Raw genomic sequence first — 16,598 nt, 5'->3', positions numbered from 1 at the left:
GGCAGTGTTATAAAGTAAGTACAGAAAATAGAGAAAGTAGACAATGGTGAAACAGAAATAGAAGCAGAAAAGAGACCAAGAGATAAAGCAGAATTGACAAAAGACAGAAAGAAAGAGAAGGGGAAAAGAGAAAGCATGAAAGGAAGAGAGAAGTAATTGACTGAAGTTGGGTGGCAGAGAGACTAGTGTGTTAGTGGGCTCTCTCACTCTCTCTAATTGGAGCTGTATTCAGACCTGCCTTTAGTTCTCAAACTTGCTAATGGAGCGTAAAACTCACACACACATACACACAAACACACTGTTCGTCTCTATACAGATACAGAGGATAAGTGTTGCTGGGCTACAATGTGAATGGATCAGAAAGGGATTCAACACCTCCCATGGAGGGCATTCACTGCCTTATTACACCTCTCCTCCTCGTAATACCTCTCTTGCTTATTCACACACACACACACACACACACACACACACAAACACACACACAATGGATTCTAAAAAAGTTACAGTAAAGGGTGTAATCAAAGTGGGACATGGGGAGTGTGTGTGTGAGTGCAACTATCAGCTGGATGTTGCTTTTGAAATGGAACAAGCTTGTGGAACTTATTTGCAAAGCTTATTTTCTATATTTTATTTTGCCATATTTTAACAAAGCATCAATTTCCTTCACTGTGAAAAGTGATCAGTTGGCTGAACTTTAAAAAAGTGAGGAAACCTGTTGCCTTACTAAGTAAATAAACTTCATGCGTAATATAAAAAAATGAGTGTTTTGTGCAATTGTCAAGTTCACATGTCCCCTAAGTTAAGTCAACTGATCACTTTTTACAGTGTTTGATTTTAACAGTTAACCATGTTATTGTTTATATTGTTTGCTTCATAACTAAAACAGATCACACTGTAAAAATGTTTGCCAGGTAACATTGGTAACATTTAAATTAAATATATAATTTATATGACTCAGTCCAACTGACAGAATTTTGTTACACCAACAGTCGTTGTTGAGGGTCAGATCAGATATATCTCCTTATGGTAACTCCACAGTTTTACTAAACGGAAGAAAAAAAATACAGTAAAACCCAAATTAATTATAGTTTTGGGTTTGTTTATATTTGCATCATGGCCTTGATATTGCATGATTAAATTGTCTGTAAGTGCTGTTACTGTACCAAAATCTGAATGGAGTTTACTTATACTATATATTTATACTGTATATACTTATACTGTAGGCTATATTATTATACTGGATATTTTTAGCATAAACTGTTGTGTCAGTTTTATTGCTCTTGGTGCTTTACCTTTGTTACGGCTCTATAGCCCTGTTCTCTTAAACCATGCTTGATAAACTTAACTGGGATATTGGGTCAAACTCAGCATTGCCACATGACCCTAAACACTTGAAAACAAAGAAGAACATTTCCAGGACTTTGATTGTTTCCAGTTTTGCGAACTGCAGTTTGTTTTGTAAACTCCAGTCTCTTGGTGTGGTTTACTGGTCCTGCTCACTCACTTTTCTGTTCTTTATATTTAAATTGGTTTAGAATTGTGGATGTAACAACATAAATGATGACCACCAATGTTTGTGTATTGTTCTTTGGTCTGATGCTGGCCACAAAGACATTCACTCACTGTGTAGTCCACTCAATCTTCAACTTCCTTTTTCCTTGTTATGCTTTGTCGCTTGTCGAAAGAACAATAAAATTTGTTAACAGTGTTAAAGGTCTTATATGAATTTATAGAGGTAGATTTGGACGCTTTAAACACTGTGTCTTCATGTTTATAAGAGCTGTTTCCCTCCGTATGGGCCGTTTCCGTTATCCGTAATTTAAGTTAGCATTCTGAAGCAATTATTATAGGCAATTAGTTTAGAGCACATATGGCGAAACACGCTGATTTTCATAATTTCATGAGCAAGCAAACAACAGCTAAATATAATAATAATAGAAATAATAAAAAATAATAAGAATTATTATTATTATAACTACTTTAGTAGTAGACCTAGTGTCGTTGAGGCTATTTGTTATTTTACTGTAATTTGTGTTATTTGATTTTGCTATAGCCATTTATTTAAGCTGCAGAATTGATCTCCTGTTTAAATTAGGCTACCTATTTTAAAAGCACGTGCGTTTGATGCCAAACTGATTTTTTTTTTTTAAATCGCACATAATTGCAGTGGTTTTCGTCAAGATCAGTCTATCAGAGGCGTATACCTAAAGTAAAATCAATGCAATTATTACCTAGATTTCGACAACAATTGCCTACTTGTCTTTGGTAGAAAACAACATTTCAAAAGATGAGCTACAGGGACCATTATATAGGCCTATTGTAAATCGTTGTGAAAGGCCTAAATCAAAATTTTATTAGGGCCTATATGAGCACAGCACTCATTGTTATGCACGAAAAGTTGTTGTGTGATGATCATTGTTAACAGCGATTTAAATAAATTCTTTACATAATTATTTATTTACATACTGAAAGGTCTGATTTCAAAGCTAGTTATATGGCTATATATATATTATGTAGGCCTACAGCCACGGTAGAATGTAGACAATTACGGGTATAGCCTTATCTACATGTTTTGCTGTGTTCGGTTACTGTGGCCAATCACGTATAAACCGTCCTTTATAGCCTAAATAAAATAAATAAAAAGTGAACTTAGTCTGTGCGTTACGCGCATGCATGTGTAATTACTGAATCTCTTTATCGTCGAGGAAAAATGAGGACAGTAGAATTAAGAGATGATATGCCTCTCCCAATTTCTCTCCCTCCAACGCTCATAGTGATGTGTGTGTGTGTGCGCGCATTAAAGGTGAAGTAGCCTATTATTTAAATATATTAATATATATATATATATATATATATATATATATATATATATATATATATATATATATATATATATATATATATATATATATATATATATATATATATCATACAACAGCTACTAACTCTTGGAATTAATTAGCTTATTTGAAAGGGTGTCTTGAAGCCAGGATTGTATTTTGGTCGGGTGAGTTCTACTCGGGATAGCATCCCTTAGCTTGTCCGCTAACATTCTGCCCACACACCCAACACAAGGACGCTGGTAACCATCTATAATTTATGAACCTGGCAAGGTTAGAACACTATTGTAGAGTTTAGCACGCGAACAGTCCTTGACTTTGCACGAGCTAAAAGATGTCTGATGCGCAATATATAGGCAGCCCAAAAATACAATGGGGTAATTATAATTGATGCTACATAAGTGTTCGTTTAATAAAACTGCATCTGTTAATGCGTGTACATTTGCTTTATCTCATAATTTTACTGTGGAATATTTCTCCCAAAATAGACAATTATATTGTTTTAGAATGTGCTTTTTCAAGTATTTTATCTATGACACAAGTTGTCTGCTTGTAAAATTCATGAAACAAATAAATAAAGATTTAGGTTAAAAAAAAGAGAGAAAAGAGCGTATTTAACTTTATCACGTTTATCCCCAGCCAATAGCCTAGTAGCATGGTTACATCATAGTGGCACTACAGTATTTGTGTGCATGTAAGCGTGCGCGCGTTTGATGCTCCATTGGCCTACTGAACTATGTCTCTGTTTCCTCGTACACTAGGCTAATCCAGATTTCCATTATCACCAAACACACACTGTGTTGCATTGAATACAGTTTAGAAATAAGTCATTTGGTTTTATTTTATTTATGATCGTGGCTCATTTTAAACCGCGTCCGTGGTGCACTTTGATTGCCTAAAATATTTTTCAGCTGGGTTGGTCTGAAACATTTTCTATTGTGGTCTTAATTGTCGTCCCTTTGAAGAAGTTTATCTATAATTATAGACCATTATCCCGTAAGCATCCCAACAGCAGTTCATTATGATGGCTATGGCATTTGCTGAAGTTCAGCGAACTAGCCTCGACATCACACACACACACACACGCACGCACTCTGTGAAACTGACCGATTTCTTTTATTATCTCTGACCCACTGTGTAAATTTGAATACTGGTCCTTACAAATGACACCAGATGACAAAAAGAAAAAGTGTTAGAGCAGTGTACTCCCATGGACAGGGCCAGCTGGATCAGATCACGCCGATTATCATCGACCTAAGGGCAGGGAAACACCACGTTTCTCACCCCAGTGACACTGTGCTGTCTCTGAGTAGCAATTACGCAGATAAATGTGGGAAACAGCGTATAGCGATATCATGATGAGGAACCGACATCGCCGCTTCTGTTATCAGTTATGAGAAGTGAATATAGGGCTAACAAGAATGTTGGAAATACGAGAAAAATCATATTAGGCTATCATCTTAAAATTAGGCCCTTAGCCTTCTTAATGTATCGCATTTATCGAGTAAATTCGGTTGATAGGGTACAGTTTAATACGAATATTCAAAAGAACATCACCTCAATTGTAGTCTGAAAGAAAAAAACGTACAACCCTGTAATGTCATTTCGTTTTATAACAGGCAGAAATATTTATTCTGACTGCTAATATTTTGTGTTTTAAGTCTACATTTTAGCTGCCTATATATGAGCCTATCTTGGTTGATTCATAATTTAACCTATATAGGCTATCTCTCCTCAAAACATGAATTCAAAATTACTGTGTGCTCTAGATTAGGAAAATAACTTATCATCTTTTAATCAGGCACATCACTCTCGACCTTCAAAGCACATGTCAAATTTACAGTGTTTAGATAGGCAACATGAACATTGCAATTTCATCGAAAATTAGCAACAAAAATGCACGAGTGTTGGAGCACTGAAACCTTTTAGTTTGTATTCTGAAGGGGGAAAAAGATGACCACAAACATTCTGTCAGAGGCCTCAGTTGAACTGGACAGCCAGGCTACATCTTTTTCCAAAATGCATCGTGGAACAGTAATCCTGGAGTAAAAGTCTTCTACTGACCATGTTTATCTCGTCATATGACTGATACAAAATACTCATGATGCTGCTTGTCATTTCAAAACTGCTCCTAATATAACCTTTACATTATGGTTCAACTGGTCCTCCACTATCTCGCCCTCTCTCTCTCTCTCTCTCTCTCTCTCTCTCTCTCTCTCTCTCTCTCTCTCTCTTGTGTGTGTAGCCTATGTTTCGCTTATAGACACAGTCGTTTTTTTTTCAAGCAATGCATGACGCCATCAAATGCTGCACCAGCAAAAATCTTCAATCACCTTCATGAATAGTAAAAACAGCCCCTTCTTTATAAATAAAAATGTTATTATTAGTAGTAGTAACAATCATATTACATAAATATAATTTTTATTATGCAGTTAATTTAGTCGTCATTGACCTTTTTTGTTTTGGCTATATTTCTTAAATAAATGGATTTGGAAAGTAAAAGTTGCAGTGGTTAGTTGATAATTAATTGTTAGAATTTCCTTTTTTATTTTAATCATGCTTGTATTTGTTTTCAGGATAGCATACTTAAAAGGATCAAGACAATATGAACACCTTTCATGATGTAAGAGTGATATCCTATTAAAGCACAATTAAAGCTATTATCAATGAGTTTCCACTCCAACTTATTTTGCAAAACAATATTTATTATTAATGAAAAACACCGTGTAAAAAATAGCACACTCCGAATATACAGTACCAAATAATGTACATTGTTTATTAGGCTACTGAGAAGTACACGTTGTATAAAAATGCTCGGTTTTCACCCTTGTGAATTTTCATTGCAAAGTAAAAATAATAAAATCAATTTGTCAAACTAGAAAACATCTGTGTTTTCACACAAAATATATCATTGTAGACATCTGACAATTTATTTTATAGCCTGTTAAAAATGTTGTCCTGAGACGCCCTGCAGTGATTACCACAATCACACTGACAACGAAAAGTTCGTGGGGGCGAAAATTAGATTGAACTAAAATGTTAACATAAATATATATTTTATATTTCACAGCTTGAATATAGGCACGAACGTGTAAATGTTCACCATTCAGCTGTGCGAAACAAAACAGTACAAAAATAATCCTACCTTAAGGAGTGTATCGCTTTAAAAATGTGACGTTTAGTTTAAAAAAAAATTAACAGCCGCTAGTGCCACTCACAATCCGATTTGCGTAGCTTTCGTGTAAAGACGTCGGTCCGTGCAAGACTCCCGGTAGTTGGTTTGGGGAGTGCTGAGACGCGAGGGTCGGCGGCAGCACCGGGACCACCGTGGAAGTCCGTGAGGCACAATGCGAGAGCGTAGGGCTTAAAGAGTTCCCGATAATGCTGTCTATGGAAAAGGGTGAGCGGTGAACCGGGGACTTAGCCGCTGTCTGTAAGGGGGAAGAAAGCCCAGGACTAAGAGGAGGATAGAAGCGGGAACGGGTGAGCTCCGTTGTGGTTGGCATGAGGGAAGGCGCGGGGATGAGAGTTCCGGTGTGAGGATGCCGGGACGGAGGCGGCTGATGCTGCTGGAAGGCGAGGAGCGCGGAATGTGCATGATAAGACTGAAGCTGCAGACCGTATCCACAACCGTAAGGCCCGTAGCCGTAGGCAGCGGCCGCTGGGAGAAAGCCTCCGTGTTCGCGGAGAAGTTCAGGTGCCTGCTGGCGCTTAAAGCGTTTCCGGCGGCGTAGAAAGCTCCCGTTATCAAACATGTCGGCGGACTCTGGGTCCAGTGTCCAGTAGTTGCCTTTACCGGGGTTCCCGGGCTCACGTGGTATCTTGACGAAGCAGTCGTTTAGGGACAGGTTGTGCCGGATAGAGTTCTGCCAAGCTGGGAACTTTTCCCGGTAGTAGGGAAATCTGTTACTGATGAAGTCACAGATCTCGCTGAGCGTCAGGCGCTTCTTGGGACTCTGGAGGATTGCCATGGTGATGAGTGCGATGTAGGAGTATGGGGGCTTCACCAGGGTGTTTTTACTTGCTGGCTTGTAGGGGTCCCGTGCGGCGGAGCCATCCACACAAGACGGCGAGCCGCTGAGCAGGATCTCGTCGTGCATCTGAGCTACCTCGTCCACGTAGGAGCGCGTATGGCCGTCACCATCATCTCCCTCCCCAACCACGTCGATGTCGGTCTCCTCCGAGAGCACAGACGCATCCGACATCTCGGAGCTCAAAGTCATGGCTCTCTCGGGTCCCTGATGGGCTACGGCGGAAGAGCGCTGGGCGAGCTGAGCCTGCGTGTTACCTGCGCTCTCCAATCGAGGGAACTCATAAGACGCGCCGAGCAGATGCAGAGAGGACGTGCCAGTGTGTCACCAGTGCCATATGCTTTTAATGGATTACTGTCGGCACGGAATCAAGAGGTTGCCCAGATCCCCACATCCACACGTTTATTCTGTCTGGGGAGACCCTCCTAAAGGCCAGACCAGAATTCCAAAGAGGGCGGACCTTCCCTTGCGCTTTATACCAGCTCGCTGATCACATGACAACAAAGCGTCACCACTGCTATTGAAGAGATAAAAAAAAAAAAAAAAATCAGTCTTTGAAAATAAACTAAAGAACGGCGAGGTTCTATCTTTGGCGGTCATCGCCGCCGCTTAATCCACTGGTTTGGTGGGATATTCCTGGGTCTTCTTTTATAGCCTATAATGACTCGAAGATGTAAGAAGCTCAGCGAACTAAGCACATCGTTATGGTAGGACCCTCCCTGCTATTGTTATATTTCTCATAATAGCCTATAGGATGAAACCATAATAATAAACGTGTTTAGGCCTACTATGTCTGTTCGGGTGCTGTGCATGACGTTTAATGTGGACATAATGGATAGATGATTTTCAGAAATGCTTCACTATGTCTGCCTCACTACGCATCGCAGTTTGCGTGACACGGGAGTGCACTAGATCATCCGCGAGCCACTGGTAATGGAAAAAAGTCAGCTGTTAACTCGCATCAGTCACGCGGATCACGAAAGAGCATTCTAGCTCGCGAAAAAGCAGGCCACATGCGCCCTATCCCGGGAGGCCAACATTGTCAAATTCATAATTAATTTTAGCAATTGGTCTGGCAAGAGTCATTTTTAAAATGTTAAAGAAGTAGGATATTTGTGAGTAAAGGCTACTGGAATATTGGACGCTTCTGTCGCGATTTTGCCCATTAAGAAATATTATATTATAGTAGGCTATTATATCATAATATTCCATAATAATATGCGTCCAACGGGAAAACAGGCCTTAATCGAAATAAGAGTTCAGTTGGCTACATGACAATAATTAAAGCATTAAAAAGTCCATGAAAATGTTAATGCTGCTTGAAAATACAAAACCAAAAGTAGGCTAGCCTATCATTCACGGCTCATAATTAGCCTAAACATAACCAGGATTAAAACTCAATTATTAAAAAAATGATTTTATTTTATTTTAAAAAAGAATTCAGCTGTACAGTGTGTGTTATTTTCCCTTTAAAGGGGAGTGTCTGTCTTTTTGTTTTCTTGTTTTTACACAGTGAGCATAAAGCCGAATGTTAGCTACCAGCTGAATATTAAATAAGGACTAACAATAAGTGTTTGTTGTGGTTAACAAAATATTTACAAACACTGCATTAAAATATTTAAAGGCGTAATGTTTTCATTCATTTTTATTTGTTTGTTTGAATAAACAATTAGCCTATCAAATATAATAAACGTAGGCCTATATTCACGTCATAATATCTTAACTTCATTGTTATTATTATTGTTAATATTAATATTATTATTATTATTACTGTAATAACGAAATAATTTTAGGCCTAATAACAATCATAAAATGTTTTAGTAATAAATTAGTTTACTAATAATTTAGTAGGCCTAAACTAAAAAAAAAAAAAAATACACAGTCAAGAAGCTCGCTTTAAATTTTTAAAAGAAAAAAAAGGAAAAGAAAGAAAGAAAAACATAGAAAATTTTATATAAAGTTGGCTACTAAAACAACTTGTGGTTAGGAGTGATGAAAACACTTGTCCAAAAGACACACACCGCTGACCCATAGAAACTCGTGTCCCCGACATAAAAAAAAGGTCTTTTCAAACTCCTCAAAATGAATTATCTTTTCCTTCTTTATTACAGTTTGATGTTGGTTCTGGAGGATGCAGTGGGTATAAGGGGTATTTTTGTATGATTGCAAAAACATCTGGTCCGGTTTGATGGCCGTTTTATGGTAACTCATGTGGTCAGGCTTGTGTATTAACATATATTTACTTCAGCCAGCAGAATTAAGGGCTGTGAGAGTGCCATCTCGCGGCAGTTCAGACGCCATTAACCCTTCTGTCCGTTTTCCAGGTTTATCTCAATTTTAGCTAAACCAAGTTTTGGTTCCACGGGATTATTATTTTACAAAAACTTTCAAAATTTCTGTTATTTTGCAAGCAAGTATAGGCTAACCTATGAATTGATGGAATCAATTGAAATTAATTTAAGGTTAATTCGTTTCATAACTCAGTAATATTTGTATATTTATATTTAAATATATATTCAATATTAAAAAACATTTTCATAATCAATTTAGTCGTTAATTAATTCAACTTAATCTTTTGGCTAATTAAGTCTTTTTAAATCAGTCTTTAAATAATAGCGCTGGTCCATTTTTTACTTTGTATTTTTTGCTATTTGACTTGTGGAAAAAAGTAGTAGGGTATAGCATAATCATGGTTGTAGCTATAGCTAATATATTTAATTCACACAGTTAGCTAAACGTTATTCGTGCTGCAAAATGAGGAGGAATTAAGCTGTTAGCCTATAGAAAATCGTCAAGTCAAAATGCAATCAAGCTGCTTAAACTATTTAGTGAAACCCAAACGAAAGTGACTTTTAACTCTGATATGCTGTTTGTTTACATCAGAAACTGATCAGGAACAATTTTGGCAGTTGCAGGCTACATTCTACAAACCATAGCTGCTTCATCGTTGCGGCATATTTTCGGGACGATTTAAAAGAAGCACACTTTAAATTATGAAGATTGGTCAGAAAGCGTGCTGTGCGGCAAAATAAACTTTCAGCAGGACATATAGCCTATTAATCCCAAAACTATAGGCCAATATGAACACTGGTAAAGAATAAATTGTTTAAATTAACTTGGTTTGAAAAATAAATCTAGGCTAGTTCTTTAAATATGTAGCCTAGCCTACGTTATTTAAAAATGAACACTTACTGGTTGGTTGGTTGGATGGTTGGATAGTAGGCTATTGCTATATAGACCTATTTATTTGGGAAGACGGTAAGTTAGCGTATAGGCTACGCACAATCTAGATCACCGTCACAATAACTGGAAGTGATGTTCCTATTGGCTGTGGCTTAATTATTCTGCGCGTGCGAGTGAATGAAATCGAGTTTTGAGAACCGGGGCGCCGTGAGACGGGTCAGGGCTTGTGTGTGTGGTTAAACCACATCTAAAGTGTTTCTAAAGTCCCGCAGGGGTGACGCTTTCCGTGCCACAGGGTAGGCTGCCATGAAAGTACTTCCCTGCCACGGCTGCTCTGGTGACAAGTCCCATGAATACACCGGTAATCAGAATTGTAACTAAAACATCTGCAGAGATTCGCATGTGCTCTACAATTAATTTCACATGCACGGCATAAAACATGTTTAATTTTATAACGTGTGTGCGTTTCAGAAGTGCTTGAAAAATTCAGCTGCAAGGAGTTCTAAATGACAGCCGGTTATACCAATCACATGCAATCTTTTTCCTGTTGCGTGGTCTAATATTTCGAGTCGCCTAAAAGTGGAAAATCATTTATTTTGAAATAGGCTATTCCGCTGCACTGGAACGCTTAGTTACTTTTACAGTTTATTATTTTCTGGGGAAAAAAGAAAATATTTTCTGGAAATTTATGTCGATTATACATTGGCAGGATATCAAAAATGGTGCGAGAGCTAAAAAAGCTTAAAGGGGACATCGGATGAAATGTTCCAATTTTTTTTAGCTTGTTTTTGCATTTAGTTAGGTTTCTGGCTGGTCTGCCAGCTCAGAAAGCTAACAGCTCAGCGATTCTAGCTTGTATAACCTAACACTCGTAATTTATTCTCTGAGGATTTCTGACATGGGCAAATCCTGACTTCATAATTTCATGCAATGTGATTATTTATTCTGATATAAATTCACATTTCCATAGGATACATTTCTTTATTCAACTCTTTTTCATATATAGGCTATATATATTTTTAGCATTGTTTGTTAAATGCAGCAGAATACACAATTGTTCTAGGCCTACAAATTGTGTAGGCTAAATATGGTTTCATAGCTGTAAATACACTTTAATATACAGTTTCCTAGCAGTAGCCTTACCATTTTAAATAGGCTATACTAGCCTACTACTAACAGATGTTATTAATGGTTATAAAAATGCATATTGATTTGAGATTGTATGGATCTGAGACAAAGTCATCATATATAACTCAACAAAGTTATTAAACATGCAGCCCACCACTTGAGGGCGGGACTTCAATAACAAGTGTTTAGAACAGATTGGGACGACATAATTTCTGGTTGATATTGTGTAATTTAAACTCACTTTTATCTTATAACATAACACCAATATCGCACAAAAGAGACCCGACAATGCTCAAGAGCGATTCTATTTTTGGTCCAGAGTTGTGCGCAGGGCAGGCAGGCTGGTTTCTGGATCCAGCCCACTGGGTAGCATTTCAGCCCTGTCGTCACTTCCGTCTTCCTCTCTCGCTTCCATCTTGCTCTCCGCGTGTGTTTGCTGCTAGCGTGCAGGTCAGTGAGGAGCTCTAAAATACTCTATTTCCTGCACAATCACTCCTGGTTCCGAGGCTCAAGGTAAATAATAAGTACCTTATTTACCAAAAGCGGCTGCTGTTTTATAAGAATCACCCGCGGAAAGATGGCTGAATTGGTGCGGGTGAGACTCGGCCCTGCCGGGAGAGACCCAGGCCCGAGAGCGCGTGAAAATAGCACTGCTGCTATAGCGCACGCGACAGATTGATCTAATGCGTTTTACATTTATATTTACAGACAGAATGCTAATAGCGTTTTTATTTACGACTTTTCCTTCATCGTTTTCGTTTAATAAATTGGCTAACGTTTTCCTTTGTGGACTAATAACATCTGTTTAATCAGAGTTTTGAGTTGAAAACTTTGAAGAGTTGCATAGCAGTGTCGGTCTGGAAGTGTTATTTTGCGGTGTAACAACCACCTGACTTTTGCTGCTTTAGTTAAGCGGTCGCTCTTTCTTAACAGGCCTGACAGCAAGCTCCGATCTTTTGCTCTTTACTGGCCGCTGCTCCTAATATAAAACAGTCGTTTTCTGATTTAAGTGTGTTTGAAAATGAGCATAGACTTAATTTGGTAGTTTTATGAATTGCTGTGCATGTGTCTGTGTTGAAGTTTTGCAGGCTAAAGATAAGTTTGTCCGCTGAATTTGTCATTCAGACCGCACCCCGAAACACATTTGTGTCGTAACTTAATTCCGTTCTCCACACTATCATTGACATCCTTCTGTCTTACAGATGAAAGAAACGATAATGAACCAGGAGAAATTAGCCAAGTTGCAGGCACAAGTCCGCATCGGTGGTAAGGTAAGGACTGATAACAAAACAAACATTAAAACCTTGGTAATGTATATGTACTTCATATATATCAGGCCAAATAAGAGTAGTTCCTTACATATTGATGCCGTTTCGTTTTGATAGGGCACCGCTCGCAGAAAGAAGAAGGTGGTCCACAGAACGGCTACTGCCGATGACAAAAAGCTCCAGTTCTCCCTGAAGAAATTGGGAGTAAATAACATTTCTGGCATTGAGGAGGTAAGGATTGGCTCAGCTAAACAGAAGTCTACATTTATGAATGAAATATGCAATTTTTCTATGTACACAAATGCTTTGGTCTTTCAATTGTCATGCTGTTGCTTTGCAGGTGAACATGTTTACAAACCAGGGCACGGTGATCCACTTCAACAATCCCAAAGTGCAGGCCTCACTTGCAGCCAATACTTTCACCATCACAGGCCACGCCGAGACCAAGCAGCTGACAGAGATGCTGCCCTCTATCCTCAACCAGTTGGGCGCTGACAGCCTGACCAGTCTGCGCAGACTTGCAGAGGCCCTGCCCAAACAAGGTGTGTTCTGTTCTCAAAATGGGTCAGATCGCATGAGTCAGACAGAAGCAGTGTGTCACATTTCTTTTGTTTCTTTCATTTTATGCAGAGTGCAGCATAGTGAACTACTAACTAAACCCACAAAATAGTGTGTTGCAAACAGGTGTTTGCGTATTTTTGGGGTAGGGGTGTGTCATTGCTGCTGGTCTGTTCCTAGAGAGTATACTTTAGAATAGACTTTTAGTTGGTTATTTATGCATAGACTGAGTGAGTACATCTCAAGCAGGAATACCCAAACTTTTGTCAGCTGAACCCATTTGACCTAAACATTTCTTTGAAGTACCCCTAAAGATTTTGAGCTAACATTTCAATTTAACAAGGTCACACATTATATCAGTTCTTTGATGGTTAAAGGGATAGTTAACCTAATGTAAGTGGTCGTCATTTACTCGCCCTCATATCATTCCAAATCCGTAAGACTTTCGTTCATCTTCGCAACAAATGAAGACATTTTAGGGCAATCTGACAGATTTTTTCCCCTCCATTGACAGTTCATGCAACTACAAATTTGATGCTTCAAAAAGTTCATACAGAGATTGTAAAACTAATCCTTATGAATTGAGTGGTTTTGTCTAAATTTTCTGAAGAGACTCGATCGCTTTATATGGTGCATAGATTGAATTTAGGCCTTTTATTCTCCTAAACATTGATCAGTGAACATAAACAGAAGCTCAACAGTACTTGCTTGACGTGCGAGAACAAACCTAGAATTAAGCATGCTTGAGCTTCCGTTTACCTTAACGTATGTGTGCATTGAAGAACATTTATATGTGAATAAAAGCCTAAATTCAATCTGTTCATCACATAAAGCAATTTGAAGCCTCTAAGTGGTAGTTGCGTAGCTGTCAATGGAGAGAAAGAAATCTCTCAGATTTCATAAAAATATCTTCATCTGTGCTTCGAAGATGAACAAAAGTCTTACGAGTTGGGAACGACATGAGGGCAAGTGATGTCAGAATTTATTTTTGGGTGAACTATCCATTTAATGGTCAAATCTCTTGCAGGATTTTTTTTTTTTTTGTATTTTAATTTAAATATTTTTAATGAACTCTCAAACCCCAGTTTGGAAAACCGGAAGACTAAAATACATTTTTTTTTTATTTTTTATAAAGCTCTCTCTCTACTAAGTTTGGGCTAATGTATGTCTGAATGCTTTTAATTCTGTTCATTATTAGAACTAACATATCTTGTCAGGGCTTATGGTTAATCTGAGCTGAAGCATCCCATATCAGATGCATGTTTAGCTATGCTATTATGGAAAGATCTCTTTTGATAGTATTGTAAACGATGACTGTAAATGCTCTAATCTCCAACTAACAGTGTATTGTTTAAAATGGTGAATGTTTGAACATTTTTAATTTTTCTCCCAATTTCTTTCAGCTGGTGATGGAAAGGCACCGGTAGCTGGTGGAGAGGAAGATGATGATGAAGTTCCAGGTCAGTATGTTGCTCTGAAACTTCCCCCCTCCCTAATCCACTTTAACCATATCTTAAGTTGCAACGCGCATTAACCATAAGATTTTTTGGGGGGGCTTTTGTACATTTTTTATTATTCCTTGTGTATTTTAAATGCCTCCTAGCTTGAGCTTCACAATCATTACCATATGGGTTTCTATGCATGTGGTAATGTAAGCATAGCACGCTTGCTTACGTTAGGGCAGCATAGTTGCTTGTGTTGTTGAAATGTCCAAAAAAGGAGGGTTTCAGCAGGTTGTCTAGGCTGTTACATTGTCAACATATACAAGTGTTTAAAATCTCCTCTATTGTTTATGAGCACTGAAAGCTCGGTTTGCTTTTCTTTTTAAAGAGAGGGGGGCAAACACATACGGTTGCCATTACAATTCCCCAGTTCTCCTTCCTGAGCAAACTCCAGTTAGTAACTCAAGTCTTACACATGTACAGTATGATTACAACTCCGACACTGCAAAATTAGCTCACCCGTGCGATGACAAAAGGGGTTAACAGCTTGTGCCATTGTGCCCATTACTGAGATTCAACCTTTTCTGTCCCCTCTGAAAACAATCAAAGTCCAGCCTTCTGTTAGTGATTCCCTCTCTGATGCCCCGGAGCAGAAAAGTTGATATTCCATTTATCAGATTTCATCTCCTAAAAGGCAACCTGCTTTGATCCTCTGCGGTTTCATTTTTACAGCTGTGGACTTTTCAGTCTCCCAGTGCTCGTTTATGTTCTCTATGGAAATCACTTGCACACGTGGGCTCACTCAAGTGAAAGAAAAGCACAGAAATCGCTCTTTCAGATCGTGTCTATAAACACTCGGACAGCGTTTCATAAAGATGAGATTTTAGGGTACGTTTACATGACAACGATGTACTAAAAGTAGAAACGTTTTTCCTTTGCATTTTTTCGAAAAAAAAAAAGTTTAAAATCGCTGTATAATGCATTCCAGGCCAGTTGTTGGCGAGCTTTCTGTCCCTCCATAGTAGTGTTGTCAAAAAGTACCGACGTAGGTACCGAAATTTAAAAAATATGACTCTTTGAGTGGAATCATAAACACCTCTGATTGCTCATGCGCTTATCAAATATGTCTGTGATTGGCTATAATGATCAGCGCTTCAAAAACATGTTGTAAATATACAAAAATGGCGCTCTTCACCGAGCGCTTGCACAGATACACACGGGAGCGTTGAAAATAATTTATTTTTGGGTGAACTTACCCTTTTAAGTCTTTGTAACCCCATGTAGACATTATATTGTTTTACTGAATCCACATTTTCTCTCTTTGCAGATCTTGTGGAGAATTTCGATGAGGCTTCAAAGAATGAGGCAAATTAACATCATGGCAAGGAAAGGCGTTTGAGATCTCAGGTCTCAGCGGAGACTTGTGGGACTTTTTTCCCCTATTCTTTTATAAATGTATTGCATCCCTGAATCTATTATATCTTTTTCGTGCACTGCTGTGGCCCTCATGTGTCCATGCTGAGAGTGTGAGATTGATTGAACCACACAAGTTCATGCACAGTTTTACTGGTATGTGTGTTTGCTTGTGCGGTCCAAGAGGCATCTTTGCCTCCACCTTCCCTGTTACTGAGGCTCACTCATTTGGAGCTTGTCTGAATCAACATCTGGAAATAAACATTTGCTATTGACAAAAAGATTATTAAACACTGTTGTTGCGTTTAATTGAGGATTGTTAACAAACAATTATGATTCTTTAGGGATTAGTACAAAAAAACATTACAAAAACTCATGTTAGAAATGCAGTGTACTTTTTAAATAATAGTTTTTCAGATATCAATCAGATACATCCTTTAGTACAAGTAAAAGTTTATTTACAGTTGTAGAACAAAATTTGCCATAAAAAGAGGGTAATCCAAAGAGTAAACCTGAACACAATCTTTCTGGGTGCAACAGTAAAAAGTGATAGTTGAATTAGTACATCTCTCACTGAAAACTGTTGCTGTAAATCTTTTTTGCACCATGTTCCTTTGCACTCCATTGATTCTAAAGTACCTGATTTAGATTCTTTATTTTATGAACCATTCTTAATACCAGTCAAGTTTAATGTGAAACTGCTTCGTTTTGCATTAAATGCCAAATTTAAATGGC

At 38.1% G+C, this 16,598-nt stretch overlaps 2 protein-coding genes across 3 annotated transcripts; one reads left to right on the top strand and one right to left on the bottom strand.

The window, feature by feature from the left end:
- Window positions 1–5,524: 5,524 nt before the first annotated feature.
- foxd1 (forkhead box D1) lies at window positions 5,525–7,319 on the bottom strand. Its single transcript, XM_056241399.1, has one exon. It carries the CDS (start codon window positions 7,061–7,063, stop codon window positions 6,035–6,037), a length of 1,029 nt encoding a protein of 342 aa, XP_056097374.1. The 5' UTR covers window positions 7,064–7,319; the 3' UTR covers window positions 5,525–6,034.
- A 4,176-nt stretch (window positions 7,320–11,495) lies between these two features.
- Window positions 11,496–16,146, top strand: btf3 (basic transcription factor 3). 2 transcript variants are annotated; one of them, XM_056241379.1, is made up of 6 exons: window positions 11,496–11,632; window positions 12,385–12,453; window positions 12,568–12,681; window positions 12,791–12,992; window positions 14,412–14,468; window positions 15,778–16,146. In XM_056241379.1, exons 2-6 carry the CDS (start codon window positions 12,385–12,387, stop codon window positions 15,822–15,824), a joined length of 489 nt encoding a protein of 162 aa, XP_056097354.1. In that variant the 5' UTR covers window positions 11,496–11,632; the 3' UTR covers window positions 15,825–16,146. The 2 variants fall into 2 exon arrangements, with proteins under 2 accessions (XP_056097354.1, XP_056097355.1); XM_056241380.1 differs by having other exon boundaries at window positions 11,552–11,695.
- Window positions 16,147–16,598: the final 452 nt, after the last annotated feature.

This window comes from Rhinichthys klamathensis, unplaced genomic scaffold (genome assembly GCF_029890125.1).
Source record: "Rhinichthys klamathensis goyatoka isolate OS25496 unplaced genomic scaffold, OSU_Roscu_1.1 h1tg000639l_1, whole genome shotgun sequence".
Lineage (NCBI taxonomy): Eukaryota > Metazoa > Chordata > Actinopteri > Cypriniformes > Leuciscidae > Rhinichthys > Rhinichthys klamathensis.
The sequence above is the reverse complement of the archived record's forward strand: the minus strand, read 5'-3'. Positions and strand labels throughout refer to the sequence as shown.